The sequence below is a fragment of the Zosterops lateralis genome (assembly GCF_965231275.1).
Source record: "Zosterops lateralis genome assembly, chromosome: 36".
In the NCBI taxonomy this organism is placed as follows: Eukaryota; Metazoa; Chordata; class Aves; order Passeriformes; family Zosteropidae; genus Zosterops; species Zosterops lateralis.
The window spans coordinates 732,537-749,917 of record NC_139796.1 but is presented as its reverse complement, the minus strand read 5'-3'; the positions used below and the strand labels follow the sequence as shown (position 1 = coordinate 749,917).

Below are 17,381 nucleotides of genomic sequence, written 5' to 3'. Positions count from 1 at the left end.
TTTTCCCCCTCTGGAATTTCCTAATTTTTGCTCTCAAAATTCTCAATTTTTTTCCCCCATAAAATTCCTGATTTTCCAACCTCAGAATTCCCAATTTTCTCCCAAAACTCACAATTTTTTTCCCTCAAAATTCCAAATTTTTCCCCCAGAATTCCTGATTTCCCCCAAAACTCCCAATTTTTCCCTCAAAACTCCTGATTTTCCCCCGATTCCCGTTTTTTCACCAAAACTCCCAATTTCCCCCAAAAATTCCTGATTTATTCCTTATTTTTCCCCTAAAATTCCCAGATTTTCACCTCAAAACTCAGGATTTTTCCCAAAAAAATTCCCGATTTTTGCCGCAAAACTCTCAATTTCTTCCAGAATTCCCAATTTATTCCATTTTTTCCCATTTTTCCAGACGTTTACTGCACAGAACCCTTCAGGATCCCCTTTGCGGGGAAGGTTCAGGTTTGTTGTTTCGACAAAACCGGGACCTTGACCAGCGACCACCTCGTGGTGCGAGGGGTGGCCGGGCTCAGGTGGGTCCTGATCCCGAAATTCCCAATGGGAATTCCATGGGAAGGGCTGGGATAAACCACATTTGGGATTTTTTGGGATTTTTTGGGAATTTTTGGGGATTTTTTTGGGGTTTTTTTAAGGGCTTTTTTGGGTTTTTAAATGGGATTTTGGAGGTTTTTGCCTCGTGGTGCGAGGGGTGGCCGGGCTCAGGTGGGTCCTGATCCCAAAAATCCCCTGGGAAGGGATGGGAAAAAACACATTTGGGGTTTTGGGGATTTTTGGGATTTTTTGGGGAATTTTTTGGATTTTTTAAGGGATTTTTTTGAGATTTTTTGAGGGGTTTAATGGGATTTTGGAGGTTTTCGCATCATGAGGATCAAGTGGGTCCTGATCCCAAAATTCCCAATGGAAATTCCATGGAAATACTCTGGGAAGGGGTGGGATAAACCACATTTGGGGTTTTGGGTTTTTTTGGGATTATTTTGGGATTTTTTTGGGAATTTTTAAGGTATTTTTTGGATGTTTTGGGTTTTTAAATGGGATTTTGGAGGTTTTTGCCTCGTGGTGCGAGGGGTGGCCGGGCTCAGGTGGGTCCTGATCCCAAAAATCCCCTGGGAAGGGATGGGAAAAAACACATTTGGGGTTTTGGGGATTTTTGGGATTTTTTTGAGAATTTTTTGGGATTTTTTTGGGATTTTTTTGGGAATTTTTGGGTGTTTTAATGGGATTTTAGGAGGTTTTTTGCCTCGTGGTGCGAGGGGTGGCCGGGCTCAAGTGGGTCCTCAGCCCAAAATTCCCAACGGGAATTCCATGGGAAGGGGTGGGAAAAAACACATTTGGGGTTTTGGGGATTTTTGGGATTTCTTGGGAATTTTTTTGGGATTTTTTGGGGATTTTTTTGGGAATTTTTGGGTGTTTTAATGGGATTTTAGGAGGTTTTTGCCTCGTGGTGCGAGGGGTGGCCGGGCTCAGGTGGGTCCTGGTCCCAAAAATCCCCTGGGAAGGGATGGGAAAAAACACATTTGGGGTTTTGGGGATTTTTGGGATTTTTTGGGGAATTTTTTGGATTTTTTGGGGGGTTTTTTAAGGGTTTTTTTGAGGGTTTTAATGGGATTTTGGAGGTTTTCGCATCATGAGGATCAGGTGGGTCCTGATCCCAAAATTCCCAACGGGAATTCCATGGAAATACCTCAGGAATGAGTGGGAATAAAGCAGGTTTGGGATTTTTAGGGATTTTTTAATGGGATTTCAATAGGATTTTTGTGCCATTTTATGGTAGATTTAGTGGGATTTTTGTGGGATTTTTATGAAATTTTATGGCATCTTTATGGGATATTTATGAGATATTTGTGCCACTTTATGGTGTATTTTATGGCACTTTTGTAGGATTTTTAAGGGGATTTTTATGGGATTTTATGGCATTTTTGTGGGAGTTTTTAGGGAATTTTATGGCATTTTTATGGGATTTTTGTGCCATTTAATGTCAGTTTTTGTGGGATTTTTGTGGGATCCTTTTGTAGAATTTTTATGGGATTTTTGTAGGATTTTGGGGGGATTTTAAGAGGATTTTTGTGCCATTTGGTGGGATTTTATGGCATTTTTTGTGGGATTTTTTTGTGGGATTTTATGGCTTTTTTGTGGGGATTTTATGGGATTTTTGTGGGATTTTTATAGAATTTTATGGCATTTTTATGGGATTTTATGGTATTTTTATGGCATTTTTATGAAATTTTATGACATCTTTATGGGACTTTTATGGAATTTTTATGCTATTTTACAACACATCTTACGACATTTTTGTGTGACTTTTAATGAGATTTTACATGGGATTTTATGGCATTTTTGTGGAAGTTTTAATGAGATTTTATATGGGATTTTATGGCATTTTTGTGGAAGTTTTAATGAGATTTTACATGGGATTTTATGGCATTTTTGTGGAAGTTTTAATGAGATTTTACATGGGATTTTATGGCATTTTTGTACCATTTTACACCATTTTTTGCAGAATTTCCCCCCCACCTCACCTCCCCACAAAAAACCCTTTGAGATAACCCCAAAAATCCCATTTTTTTTCCTTTAGGGAAGGCAAGGAGGTGGTTCCAGTGTCTGAAATTCCCCTGGAGACGCACCGAGCCATCGCCTGCTGCCACTCGCTGGTGCAGCTGGAGGACGGGAGCGTGGTGGGGGATCCCCTGGAGAAGGCCATGCTCACAGCTGTGGATTGGACTCTCACCAAAGGTAAAATATTAAATTTTTCCTGCAATTCCGAGGTGTTTCGGGTGGAAAAATCCAAAAGAATCTGTTGGGATAAAAAAAAAAAAATTCAGTGTAAAAAAATTCTGGGAAATGGTTGTAAAATTGTCATAGAAATCCTATTAAATGTGGCTGCAAAAATTGCATTAAAAAACCACAAAAAAACCCACAAAATCCTGCAAAATTCTCACAGGAAGTGCTCCTAAAACCGTCATCAAAAAATCCCACAAAATGCCACAAAATTGTTTTACGAATGTTTTACCAAAATCACCGCAAAATTGTCACAGAATGTAAAAAAAAAATCGTACAAAATTATCATAAAATGCTCACGGAAAATTCCACAAAATCCCCCACGAAAAATCCCACAAAATCCTCACAAAAATCCCACAGAATTCTCACAAAAAATCCCACAAAATCCTCACAAAAATCCCGCAAAATCCCCCCAAAAAATCCCACAAAATCCTCACAAAAATCCCACAAAATCCTCACAAAAATCCCACAAAATCCCCCCCAAAAAATCCCACAAAATCCTCACAAAAATCCCACAAAATCCTCACAAAAATCCCGCAAAATCCCCCCCAAAAAATCCCACAAAATCCTCACAAAAATCCCGCAAAATCCCCCCCCAAAAAATCCCACAAAAATCCTCACAAAAATCCACAAAATCCTCACAAAAAATCCACAAAAAATCCCCCCAGATCCCCCAGGAAAAAAATCACAAAATGCTCACAAAAAAATATCATAAAATTCTCACAGAATCTTCATAAAAATCCCATAAAATGCTCACAAAAAATCCATTAAAAAATCACAAAATTGTTTCACAAAAATCCCCCCAAAACCCAGGAAAAAAACCCCACAAAATTCTCACAAAATCACCACAAAATCACCACAAAATCCTTCTTAAAAAATCCCCCCAGACTATGCCAAAAAAATCTCAAAAAAATCCCACAAAATTGTCACAAAATCCTCACAAAAATCCCACAAAATCCCCCCCAAAAATCCCACAAAATCCTCACAAAAATCCCCCTGAATTTCACCTTTAACCCTCCAGAATTCCCCCTGAATTCCCATTAATCCTCACCTCAATTATCCAAAATTCCACCAGAATTCCACTTGAATTCCTTTCAATTCTTTTTAAATCATCCAGAATTCCATGAAATTCCCTGAAATTCCCCAAAATTCTCCACAATTCCCACCAAAAAAAATTCCACCCGAACCCCTCAAAATTCCACCCAAATCCCCCTCAAACCACCCCAAAAATCCCTTTTTTTTTTACATTTTCCCCCCACCCTTCATTCCCAATTCCTTTTTTTTTCCCTCCCGGCGCCTCCTTTCAGGATTTCCTGATTTCCTTTTGTTTCCAGATGAGAAAGTTTTCCCGAGGAGTCTAAAAACTCCGGGAATGAGAATTCACCAGCGCTTTCATTTCTCCAGTGCCCTGAAGAGGATGGCGGTGTTGGCCTCGCTGGAAAACTCCTCCGGGGAAATCCGATACCTGGCGGCCGTCAAGGGCGCTCCCGAGACCCTGCACGCCATGGTGAGGGGCCAAATTCCCGGGAAAATGGGAAAGTTGGGAATTGAAGGAGGTTAAAATGGCCGCCATGTTGTGAGGGGGAAAATGGGAATGGTGGGAAGTCAAAATGGCCGCCCTGTGGTGAGGGGAAATGCCAGGGAAAAATAAGAGAGATGGAAATGGTAGGAATGCTCCCGAGACCCTGCACGCCATGGTGAGGGGCCAAATTCCCGGGAAAAATGGGAAAGTTGGGAATTGAAGGAGGTTAAAATGGCCGCCATGTTGTGAGGGGGAAAATGGGAATGGCGGGAAGTCAAAATGGCCACCCTGTGATGATGAGAAGATAAGCCTAGAGCCCATAGTAAGGGGAAAAATAAGGAGATGGAAATGGTGGGAATGTTCTCAAGATCCTGCACACCGTGGTGAAGGGGGAAATTCCCGGGAAAAATGAGGGAAAAATGGGAAATTTGGGAATTGAAAGAGGTCAAAATGGCCGCCCTGTGGTGAGGGGAAATGCCAGGGAAAAATAAGAGAGTTGGAAATGGTAGGAATGCTCCCGAGACCCTGCACGCCGTGGTGAGGGGCCAAATTCCCGGGAAAAATGGGAAAGTTGGGAATTGAAAGAGGTTAAAATGGCCGCCATGTTGTGAGGGGGAAAATGGGAATGGCGGGAAGTCAAAATGGCCGCCCTGTGATGATGAGAAGACAAGCCTAGAGCTCATAGTAAGGGGAAAAAGTAAGGAGATGGAAATGGTGGGAATGTTCTCAAGATCCTGCACACCGTGGTGAGGGGGGAAATTCCCGGGAAAAATGGGAAAGTTGGGAATTGAAGGAGGTTAAAATGGCCGCCATGTTGTGAGGGGGAAAATGGGAATGGCGGGAAATCAAAATGGCCGCCCTGTGCTGAGGGGAAGGATGAGCTCAGAGCTTGTGGTGAAGGGAAAAAGGGGCACAGGGTCCATAGGAAAGGCAAATTCCAAGGAAAAATAAGGAGTTGGAAATGGTGGGAATGTTCTCAAGACTCTGCACGTCCCAGTGAGGGAGGAAATAATGGAGAAAAATGAGAGAAAAATGGGAAATTTGGGAATTGAAGGAGGTCAAAATGGCCACCCTGTGGTGAGGGAAAAGATGAGCCCAGAGCCTGTGGTGAGGGGAAATTCCAGGAAAAAAATAGGAATTTGGAAATATTGGGAAATCAGTGACATAAAAAAGGGTGAGAACTGTAAATTCCAATAGAATTATCCTAAATTATCCCCAATTCTCACCCCTCCACCTTTCCCTGCCCCAAAATCTCCTCATTTTTCCCCGATTTTCCACCAAAACTCTTCGGAATTCCCTGAGATTCCTCACTCATGGAATATTTTCTGTTTTTTTTCCCCCAGTTGTCTGAATGTCCCAGCAACTACCACGAGATCCACCGGGAATTCTCCCACGAGGGCGCCCGAGTCCTGGCCCTGGGCTACAAAGAGCTGGGAGCCCTGAGCCACCAGCAGGTGAGAAATGGGAAAAATCCCAAAATTCCACACCTGGGAAGGGCTGGGAGAAGGAGAAAGGGTTTTTGGGGATGGAATTTGGGGGTTTTGGGGGAGTTTTTCCAGGGAAATTCCCATTTCAGAACATCCCAAAGGGATTTTTTCAGGGAAATTCCCATTTCAAAGGAATTTTTCCAAGGAAATTCCCATTTTAAAACATCTCAAAGGGATTTTTCCAAGGGAAATTCCCATTTCAGAACTTCCCAAAGGAATTTTTCCAAGGAAATTCCCATTTCAGAACATCCCAAAGGAAAATTTCCAAGGAAATTCCCATTTCAGAACATCCCAAAGGGATTTTTCCAGGGAAATTCCCATTTCAGAACATCGCAAAGGAATTTTTTCAGGGAAATTCCCATTTCAAAGGAATTTTTCCAAGGAAATTCCCATTTTAAAACATCTCAAAGGGATTTTTCCAAGGGAAATTCCCATTTCAGAACTTCCCAAAGGAATTTTTCCAAGGAAATTCCCATTTCAGAACATCTCAAAGGGATTTTTCCAGTGAAATTCCCATTTCAGAACATCCCAAAGGGATTTATCCATGAAAATTCCCATTCCAGAACATCCCAAAGGGATTTTTTCAGGGAAATTCCCATTTCAAAGGAATTTTTCCAAGGAAATTCCCATTTTAAAACATCTCAAAGGGATTTTCCAAGGAAATTCCCATTTCAGAACATCCCAAAGGAAAATTTCCAAGGAAATTCCCATTTCAGAGCATCCCAAAGGGATTTATCCATGAAAATTCCCATTTCAGAGCATCGCAAAGGGATTTATCCATGAAAATTACCATTTCAGAGCATCGCAAAGGGATTTATCCATGAAAATTCCCATTTCAGAGCATCGCAAAGGGATTTATCCATGAAAATTCCCATTTCAGAACATCCCAAAGCAATTTTTCCAAGGAAATTCCCATTTCAGAACATCCCAAAGGAATTTTTCCAAGGAAATTCCCATTTCAGAACATCCCAAAGGAATTTTTCCAAATAAATTCCCATTTCAGAGCATCCCAAAGGAATTTTTCTTTAAAAAATTCCCATTTCCGAACATCCCAAGGGATGTTTCTGGGGAAATTCCCATTTCAGAACATCCCAAAGGGATTTATCCAGGGAAATTCCCATTTCAGAACATCCCAAATGAACTTTTCCAAGGAAATTCCCATTTTAGAACATCCCAAAGGAATTTTTTCAGGGAAATTCCCATTTCAGAACATCCCAAAGGGATTTTTCCAGGGAAATTCCCATTCCAGAACATCCCAAAGGGATTTTTCCAAGGAAATTCCCATTTCAGAGCATTTTTCCAAGAAAAAACCCTTTTTTTCCCAGGAATTTGGGATCAAACTCAATCCAGGGAAGCTCCAAATCCCCGGACCGGGCGGGAGGAGGGATTTGCCTTTGGGAAGGAATTTGGGAATTCTAAATCCTGATTTTTTTCCACGGAAAAGGTTCGGGAGATGAAAAGGGAATCCCTGGAATGTGACCTGAGATTTGTTGGATTCATCGTGGTCTCGTCTCCCCTCAAAGCCGATTCCAAAGCCGTGATCAGGGAGATCCAGAGCGCCTCCCACCACGTGAGGAATCCCGGCAATTCCGGGAATTTCTGGATTTTTGGGAAGGGTGGGAAAGGAAGTGAAAATCAGGGAATTTTCAGAGGGGTGGGAAGCAAAAAATTGGGAATTTTCAGGCTGAAAAGTGGGAAATTTTTGATTGGAAAATGGGAAAATTCCAGGCTGAAAAGTGGGGAAATTCTGAGTAGGAACAGGGAAAAACTCAGATTGGAAATGGGAAAATTGCAACGGAAAAACAGGGAAAAATTCAGGCTGAAAAGTGGGAAAAATCCAGACTGAAAAGTGGGAGGAAAATCGTGATTGGAAAATGGGAAAAAATTTAGGCTGAAAAATGGGAAAATCATGATTGGAAAAGAGGGAAAAATTCAGGCTGAAAATAATGAAAATCTTGATTGGAAAATGGGAAAAATTCAGTCTGAAAACCGGGAAAATTCCAAATTGAAAATGAGAAAATTCCAAGTGGAAAATCAGGAAAAAATAATTTTAAAATCTGGGAGAATTCCAATCTGAAAACAGGAAAATTCCAGATTGAAAATGAGAAACTTCCAAGTGTAAAACAGGGAAATTTTCCATCTAAAAATTGGGAAATTTTTAGTCTAAAAACAGGGAAAACCCCAAGAGAAAAAAATAGGGAAAAATCCCAACTGGAAAACAGGAAAATTCCAATCTAAAAACAGAGAAAATTCCAGTTTGAAAATGAGAAAATTCCAAGTGGAAAACTAAGGAAATTCCAGATTGAAAATGAGAAAATTCCATGAGAAAAATAAGGAAAAAATCCCAACTGAAAACCAGGAAAAGCCTCAGGAAAAAAAAACTGAATTTTGAGCCTTGGGGGATTCTGAGCCCTAAAATTGGGCTGGAATTCTTCTAGGAATTCCCAAATTTCTGGGATTTTTTTGGGAACTCCCAAATTTCTGGGATTTTTTTCTGGGAATTCCCGAAATTCCAGATTTTTTTGGGAATTGCAGGTGGTGATGATCACAGGGGACAGTCCTTTGACTGCCTGTCACGTGGCTCGAGAGCTGAACTTCCTGAGCAAAGAGAAAATCCTCATCCTGCAGCCCCCAGAGCGCCCTGGTAAGGGAAAAATGGGGAAAAAATGGGGGAAAAATGGGGAAAAATGGGGAAAAAATGGGATTGGGAATGAGGCACAAGGAGAAAATCCTGATCCTGCAGCCCCTGGAGTGCCCTGGGACTGGGAAAATGGGAAAAAAAAAGGGAAAAATTGGGAAAGAGGGGGAAAAATGGAAGAAAAATGGGAAAGAAATGGGAAAAAAAAACAGGAAAAAATGGGGGGAAAATGGGAAAAAGTGGGAATAATGGGATTGGGAATGAGGCACAAGGAGAAAATCCTGATCCTGCAGCCCCTGGAGTGCCCTGGGACCAGAGGAAAAATGGGAAAAAAACCAAGAAAAATGGGAAAAATTGGATTGGGGATGGTGGGAATAGGAAAAATGGGATTGGGGGTGAGAATAATGGGATTGGGAATGTTGGGAATGCCGGGGGGATTCTGGGAATTGTGAGGTTTGGGGAATGGAAATGGGGATTAGGGTTGGAATCACCTCTGGAATTCCCTCTGGATCCACTCCCATTCCCACAGGGCTGCCCTGGCATTCCTGAATTCCCATAGAATTCCCATGGAATTCCCATTCCCATTTTCTCAGGGCTCCCCTGGCAGTTGCAATCCCAAGATGGATCCATGGAATTCCCAAATTCCCATGGAATTCCCATTCCCACAGGACTCCCCTGGCAGTGGCAGTCCCAGGACGGCTCCGTGTCCCTCCCTCCATTCCCAAATCCCCAAATTCCCATTCCCAAATTCCCAAATTCCCCAGGTCTCCCCTGGCAGTGGCTGTCCTGTGATGGATCCATGACATTCCCAACATTCTCAAATTCCTGAATTCCCATAGAATTCCCATTTCCAAATTCCATTCCCAGGACTCCCGTGGCAGTGGCAGTCCCGGGACGGCTCCGTGTCCCTCCCACCATTCCCAAATCCCCAAATTCCCCTGGAATTCCCCAGGTGTCCTGTGGCAGTGGCAGTCCCGGGACGGCTCCGTGTCCCTCCCTCCATTCCCAAATCCCCAAATTCCCCTGGAATTCCCCAGGTGTCCCGTGGCAGTGGCAGTCCCGGGACGGCTCCGTGTCCCTCCCTCCATTCCCAGATTCCCATGACATTCCCAAATTCCCCTGGAATTCCCATTCCCAGGTCTCCCCTGGCAGTGGCAGTCCCGGGACGGCTCCGTGTCGCTCCCTCCATTCCCAAATCCCCAAATTCCCCTGGAATTCCCCAGGTGTCCTGTGGCAGTGGCAGTCCCGGGACGGCTCCGTGTCCCTCCCTCCATTCCCAAATCCCCAAATTCCCCTGGAATTCCCCAGGTGTCCCGTGGCAGTGGCAGTCCCGGGACGGCTCCGTGTCCCTCCCTCCATTCCCAGATTCCCATGACATTCCCAAATTCCCCTGGAATTCCCATTCCCAGGTCTCCCCTGGCAGTGGCAGTCCCGGGACGGCTCCGTGTCCCTCCCTCCATTCCCAAATCCCCAAATTCCCCTGGAATTCCCCAGGTGTCCCGTGGCAGTGGCAGTCCCGGGACGGCTCCGTGTCGCTCCCCCCGTTCCCGGATTCCCTGCGGGAGCTCACGGGGCCCTTCGAGCTGTGTCTGACCGGGGAGGGGCTGGAGCAGCTGCGCCTGCGGGACCGGGAGCGGCTCCTGTGCCTCATCCCCCACGTCAGGGTCTTCGCCAGGGTGGCCCCCAAGCAGAAGGTGAGAGGGGCTTTGAGTTCCTGAAATTTGGGGGGTTTGGGATGGAGGGTCCTGAAATTCAGGGGGTTTGGGGTGGGAGTTTGGGGTTTTGGGAATTAAATTTGCAAAATTTGGTGGATTTGGGAATGGGAATCCAGGATTTGGGGGGTTTGGGATGGGGTTCCCAAAGTTTGAGAGGTTTGGGATGGGAATTTCCAGGATTTGGGGGATTTGGGATGGGAGTTTGCAAAATTTGGGGGGTTTGGGATGGGGGGTGTCCTGAAATTCGGGGGGTTTGGGATGGGGGGTGTCCTGAAATTTGGGGGGTTTGGGATGGGGGGTGTTCTGAAATTTGGGGTTTTTGGGATGGGGGTTCCCAAATTTTGGGGGGGTTGGGATGGGAGTTTCCAAATTTTGGGGGGTTTGGGAATGAGAATTTCCAAGATTTGGGAGGTTTGGGAATGGGAATTCTCCAAAATTTGGGGGGTTTGGGGTGGGGGTCCTGAAATTTGGGAGGTTTGGGGTAGGGGGTCCTAAAATTTGGGGGGTTTGGGATGGGAATTTCCAAGATTTGGGGGGTTTGGGGTGGGGGGGTCCCAAAATTTGGGTGGTTTGGAATGGGAATTCCTGGGATTTGGAAGTTTGGGATGAGGGTTCTCAAAATTTGGAGATTTGGGGATTTCCAGGATTTGGGGTCTTTAGGACAGGAATTCCCAAAATTTGGGATCTTTGGGAATGGGAATCCCCAGGATTTGGGGTCTTTAGGATGGAAATCCCCAGGATTTGGGATCTTTGGGGATGGGAGGACGACCCTGATTTGATCCTAAAGAATCCTGATCTCATTCCACCCCCAAATTCCCAAAAATTCCAAACAAACCTTCAAAAACCTTTGAAATAAAGAACTCTGAGCCCATCCCACCCCTGAATTCCCAAAATTCAGAACCTTCCCACCAATCCCACCCCTCACCGAGCCAAAAATTCTGAATTTTGGGAACTTTTTCCCCATTTTTCCTGGCAGGAATTTGTGATCACAGCCCTGAAGAGCCTGGGCTACTGCACCCTCATGTGTGGGGACGGCACCAACGACGTGGGAGCGCTCAAACACGCCGACGTGGGTCAGGGAAAACACAAAATTCCCCCAAAATTCCCCCAAAATTCCCGGGATTTACCCCAAATCCCAACCCCAGGATGCCTCTCGCAGCTTTTGGAGGTGGATTTTGGGGGTCAGGAGTGGAAATGAAGAGGGAATTCCAAATTTTTCTGGAATTTCTCTGGATTTTCCCCATTTTTCCCCCCGATTTTCCTTGTGATTTTCTGTTTTATCCCTGATTTTCTCTGTTTTTTCCCTAATTTATCCCTGATTTTTCCCCCGATTTTCTTTTTTTTTCCCATTTTATTCCTTATTCTTCCTTGATTTTTGCCTGACTTTCCCCCCAATTTTCCTTCTCTTTTCCCCCAATTTCCCCCCTCATTTCCCCCCCAATTTTTCCCTCTTTTCCCCCTGATTTTCCCCATTTTATTTCTAATTTTTCCCTAATTTTTCTCCAATTTTTGCCTGACTTCTCCCCTATTTTTTCCCATTTTATTCCTTATTTTTTCCCCAATTTTCCTCCAATTTTTCCCCGATTTCCCCCAATTTTTCCCATTTTATTTCTTATTTTTCCCCAATTTTTACCTAACTTTTCCCATTTTATTTCCTATTTTTCCCCAATTTTCCCCTAATTTTTCCCATTTTATTTCTTATTATGTCCCAATTTTTCCCTGACTTTTCCCCTAATTTTTCCCATTTTATTTCTTATTTTTCCTCAATTTTTGCCTGACTTCTCCCCCAACTTTTCCCATTTTATTCCTTATTTTTCCCCAATTTTTCCCTAATTTTCCCCATTTTATTCCTTATTTTTCCCCGACTTTTCCCCCAATTTTTCCCATTTTATTCCTTATTATTTCCCAATTTTTCTCCAATTTTTCCCCAATTTTTCCCCAAATTTTCCCCATTTTATTCCTTATTTTTCCCCAATTTTTCCCTAATTTTTCCCATTTTATTCCTTATTTTTCCCCCAATTTTTCTCCAATTTTTCCCCAATTTTCCCCCAACTTTTCCCCAACTTTCCCCCCAACTTTCCCCACTTTATCCCTCATTTTTCCCCAATTTTTCCCTAATTTCCCCTCTTTCCCCCCATTCCAGGAGTTGCCCTGCTGGCCAACGCCCCCGAGCGCGTCCCCGAGCGGCGCCGCCGTCCCCGGGAGGGGGAACGGGGGGATCGAGCCCCGGGACCCCCCGGGAACCCCCGACCCCCGGCCCGGGGGGCCCGGAACAGGCTCCTGCCCCACAGGGAGGAGCAGCTGGCGCTCCACAGGGTCAGAATTCCAGGTTTTTTATGGGATTTGTAACCCCCGGGAGGGAGATGGACTTGGGGGTTGTGGGGAGGGTTGGGGGGTGCAAAATTCTGGGGGGGAAATGGGGGGAAAGAGGGGGAATTGAAATGGGAAAATGGGGAAAAAGAGAGGGAATTTCAGTGGGAAAATGGGGAAAAGAGAGGGAATAATGGGAATTCCAGTGGGAAAAAGAGAGAGAATTCTAATGGGAAAAGGAGAGGGAATTCCAGTGGGAAAATGGGGAGAAGGAGAGGAAATTCTAATGGGAAAAGAGGGGAAAAGAGAGGGAATTCCAGTGGGAATAATGGGAATTCTAATGGGAAATAGAGAATTGTAATGGGGAAAAGAGAGGGAATTCCAGTGGGAATAATGGGAATTCCAGTGGGGAAAAGAGAGGGAATTCGAGTGGGAAAAGGAGGAAAAAGCCAGGGAATTTCAGTGAGAAAATGGGGAAAAAGAAAGGGAATTCTAATGGGAAAAGAGGGGAAAAGAGAGGGAGTTCCAATGGGAAAAAGAGAAGGAATTCCAGTGGGAAAACAGGAAAAAGAGAGGGAATTCTAATGGGAAAAGGGGAAAAAGAGAGGGAATTTGAGCTGGAAAACGGGGGAAAAGAGAGGGAATTCCAGTGGGGAAAGAGGGGAAAAGAAAGGGAATTCCAGTTGGAAAAAGAAGGAATTCCAGAGGGGAAAAGAGAGGGAATTCCAATGGGAAAATGGGAATTCCTGGGGGGAAAAAAGGGGAATTTCAACTGGAAAAGGGGGAAAAGGAGAGAATTCCTGTGGGGAAAAGAGAGGGAATTCCAGTGGGAAAAGGGATAACATGGAATAAATCCTGGAATTCTGGAGGTGGGAAAAGACATAAAATCTTGGCCAAACAGGGAAAATCGGGGGGAAAAGAGGGAAAAATCTGGGGAAAAAGAGGGAAAAATCGGGAAAATTGGGGGAAAAAGAGGGAAAAATCCTGGAATTCTGGAGGTGGGAATTCCCCTCCAAGCCCTGCAGGATTTGGGTGGATTTGGGGCCTGATTTGGGGTTTTTTTGGGAATTTCCAATCCCACAGGAGAGGCTGAGCCAAGTGCTGAAGGAGCTGGAAGAGGAAAAGGCTCCGGTGGTGAAGTTGGGGGACGCCAGCATCGCTGCCCCCTTCACCTCCAAACTCTCCTCCATCCAGTGCAGTGAGTGCCCAGCCCCAAAATCTGGGAAAAACTGGGAAAAAACTCGGGAAAAAATGGGAAAAAAATGGGAAAAAACTCGGGAAAAAACGGGAAAAAAACTCAGGAAAAACCAGGAAAAAACTCGGGAAAAAAAGGGAAAATCCTTGGGAAAAAATGAGAAAATCCTTTGGGAAAAACTGGGAAAATCCTTTGGGAAAAACCAGGAAAAAACTCAGGAAAAACCGGGAAAAAACTCGGGAAAAAAGGGAAAATCCTTTGGGGAAAATCCTCGGGAAAAACTGGGAAAATCCTCGGGAAAAACCGGGAAAATCCTCGGGAAAAACTGGGAAAAAACTTGGGAAAAAACCGGGAAGAAACTCGGGAAAAAACAGGAAAATCCTCGGGAAAAACCAGGAAAATCCTTGGGAAAAAACGGGAAAATCCTCAGGTAAAACTGGGAAAATCCTCAGGAAAAAATGGGAAAATCCTCAGGAAAAAACGGGAAAAAACTTGGGAGAAAATGGGAAAATCCTCGGGAAAAAATGGGAAAATCCTCGGGAAAAACCGGGAAATTCCCATTTTTAAATTATTTTTCTTCCCCCTTTTCCCCCATTTTACCCCAAAAAATCCCAATTTTTTTTCTTTTTCTCCTCCCTTTCCCCCCATCCCTTTCCCCCATTTTAACCCAAAAATCCCCATTTTTTTTATTTTTCTCCCCATCACTTTTCCCCATTTTTACCCCCAAAAAACCCCAATTTTTTTTCTTTTTCTCCCCCATTCCCCCCACCCCTTTCCCCCATTTTAACCCAAAAATCCCCATTTTTTTTTATTTTTCCCCCCATCCCTTTCCCCCATTTTTCCCCCAAAAAAACCCATTTTTTTTCTATTTTTCCCGCAGTTTGCCACGTGATCAAGCAGGGTCGGTGCACGTTGGTGACGACGCTGCAGATGTTTAAAATCCTGGCCCTGAACGCCCTTGTCCTGGCCTACAGCCAGAGCGTGCTCTTCCTGCAGGGGGTGAAATTCAGTGACCTCCAGGCCACCCTGCAGGGGCTGCTCCTGGCTGGGTGTTTCCTCTTCATCTCCAGGTCTAAGGTAATTTTTGGGGGAAAAAAAAAAAAAAAATGGGGTTATGGGTGCAAAAAATCAAAAAAAAAATCAAAAAAATGGGATTTTTGGGCGCAAAAAAAGCGAAAAAATGGGATTTATGGGTGCGAAAATATGCGAAAAAATGGGATTTATGGGTGCGAAAAAATAAAACAAAAAAATGGGGTTTATGGTCAGAAAAATATAAAAAAAATATGGGGTTTATGGGCGCAAAAAAATGGGAATTTTTGGTAACGAAAGAATAAAAAAAATGGGATTTTTGGGCAAAAAGAAAAAAAAAAAAAAAGGGATTTATGAGCGTAAAAACATCCCAAAAAATGGAGTTTATGGTCAGAAAAAAATTTAAAAAAAAGGGTTTATGGGTGTGAAAACAAAAGCAAAAAAAATGGGGTTTATGGGAGAAAATAAATCCCAAGAAAATGGGATTTATGGGTGTAAAAAAAATCCCAAAAAATGGAGTTTATGGTCAGAAAAATATATTTAAAAAATGGGGGTTATGGGTGCAAAAAATGGGATTTATTGGTGTGAAAAATATAAAAAAAAATGGGTGGGAAAATGCAGGAGGTGAAATTCAGTGACCTCCAGGCCACCCTGCAGGGGCTGCTCCTGGCCGGCTGTTTTCTGTTCATCTCCAGGTCTAAGGTAATTTTTGGGGGAAAAATTACCCCAAAAATGGGGTTTATGCGTGAAAAAAATAAAAAAAAAATCAAAAAAATGAGATTTTTGGGCGCAAAAAAATGCGAAAAAATGGGATTTATGGGCGAAAAGAAATCCAAAAAAATGGGGTTTATGGGCATGAAAAAATGGGATTTTTGGTAACAAAAAAAATAAAAAAAATGGGTTTATGGGTGCAAAAAATTAAAAAAAAAATTGAAAAAATGAGATTTATGGGTGCGAAAATGCAAGGGGTGAAATTCAGTGACCTCCAGGCCACCCTGCAGGGGCTGCTCCTGGCCGGGTGTTTCCTCTTCATCTCCAGGTCTAAGGTAATTTTTGGGGGGAAAAATCCAAAAAAAATGGGGTTTGTGGGTGCAAAAAAATGCGAAAAAATGGGATTTATGGGTGCGAAAAAATGCAAAAAAAAAGGGATTTATCAGCGCGAAAAAATGGGATTTACGGTCATGGAGAAATCCAAGAAAATGGTTTTTATGGGTTGAAAAAAATCCCAAAAAAATGGGATTTATGGTCACAAAAAAATCTCAAAAAATGGTTTTTATGGGTTGAAAAAATCCCCCAAAAAATGGAGTTTATGGGTGCAAAAAAATCAAAAAAAAAAAGGGATTTATGGTCAGAAATGGCAGGGTTTTTTTGGGGTTTTTTGGGGTTTTTTTTGGTTTGTTTTGGGGTGGTTTTTTTGTTTGTGGTTTTTTTTGTGGTGTTTTTTTTGTGGTTTTTTTTTTGGTTGTTTTTTTTTTGTTGTTGTTTTTGTTTTTGTTTTTGTGTTTTTTTGTTGGTTTTTTTTTGTTTTTTGTTTTTTGTTTTTGTTTTTTTTCTGTTTTTGTTTTTTTTGTTTTGTTTTTTGTTTTTTTTTTTTGTTGTTTTTGTTGTTGTTGGGTTTTTTTTGTTTGTTTGTTTTTGTTTTGTTTTGTTTTGTTTTGTTTTGTTGGTGGGGTTTTTTTTTGTGGTTTTTTTTTTATTATTTTTACTTTTTTAATTCATATTTTCTATTTTTTTGGCAGCCCTTGAAGACCCTTTCGAAGGAGCGGCCCCTGCCCAACATCTTTAACCTTTACACGGTGCTGACGGTGCTGCTGCAGTTCCTGGTGCATTTCCTCAGTTTGGTGTTTCTGTATCACCAGGCCCAGGCCAGGAGCCAGCCCAGGTCAGGCTCTGAGCACAGAAAAATTCACAAAAAAGTCACAGAAAATTTGGGAAAAAAAATCACAAAAAATTAAAAAAAAATTCCCAGAAAATTCACCAAAAAAATTCCAAAAATATTCCTTTAAAAAATCACAAAAAATCACAGAAAATTCACAAAAAAATTCCAAAAATATTCCTAAAAAAATTCACAAAATAATCGCAGAAAATGCACAAAAAAAAAAATCCAAAATATTCACAAAAAAGTCACAAAAAATTCCAAAAAAAAAAAATCACAAAAATTTTCACAAAAAAGTTCCCTCAAAAAATCCCCCCAAAAATTCCCCCAAAATTCCTAAAAAAATCCCCCAAAAAAGTCCCAAAAAATCCCCCAAAAATTCCCCCCAAAAAATTCCAAAAAAATCCCTCAAAAATTCCCTCCGAAAAATCACAAAAAAATCACAAAAAGTCCCAGAAAATTCACAAAAAATCACAAAAAAATTCTCCCAAAAAATCCCCCAAAATTCCAATAATAATAATATAAAAAATCCCCCCAAAAATCCCCAAAAATTCAAAAAAAAATCCCAAAAAATTCCCCAAAAAAATCCCCCAAAATCCCCAAAAATTCCCCCCCAAAAATCCAAAAAAATTCCCCAAAACAATCTGCAAAAATTCCAAAAATATTCCCAAAAATTCCCAAAAACTTGGGGATTGAGACCCTGATTCCCAAAAAATTCTGGGATTGAGGCTTTAATCAAAAAATTCCGGAATTGAGGCCCATTTTCCTTCCTCCCAAATCCATTTTAGACCCGATTTTAACCCCAAAAAAATTGAATTTTGGGGG

At 42.5% G+C, this 17,381-nt stretch overlaps 1 protein-coding gene across 1 annotated transcript in view; it reads left to right on the top strand.

Moving 5' to 3' along the window:
* ATP13A1 (ATPase 13A1) overlaps positions 1 to 17,381 on the top strand; it is a 40,975-nt gene that overhangs the window by 19,012 nt on the left and 4,582 nt on the right. Inside the window, exons 12-23 of the mRNA XM_083881832.1 lie at positions 401 to 521; positions 2,582 to 2,739; positions 4,119 to 4,291; positions 5,650 to 5,760; positions 7,238 to 7,363; positions 8,329 to 8,437; positions 9,926 to 10,125; positions 11,123 to 11,219; positions 12,290 to 12,462; positions 13,540 to 13,654; positions 14,532 to 14,728; positions 16,420 to 16,562. Of these exons, the coding sequence (XP_083737958.1) occupies positions 401 to 521; positions 2,582 to 2,739; positions 4,119 to 4,291; positions 5,650 to 5,760; positions 7,238 to 7,363; positions 8,329 to 8,437; positions 9,926 to 10,125; positions 11,123 to 11,219; positions 12,290 to 12,462; positions 13,540 to 13,654; positions 14,532 to 14,728; positions 16,420 to 16,562 (1,723 nt within the window). The remainder of the gene's footprint in view (positions 1 to 400; positions 522 to 2,581; positions 2,740 to 4,118; positions 4,292 to 5,649; positions 5,761 to 7,237; positions 7,364 to 8,328; positions 8,438 to 9,925; positions 10,126 to 11,122; positions 11,220 to 12,289; positions 12,463 to 13,539; positions 13,655 to 14,531; positions 14,729 to 16,419; positions 16,563 to 17,381) is intronic.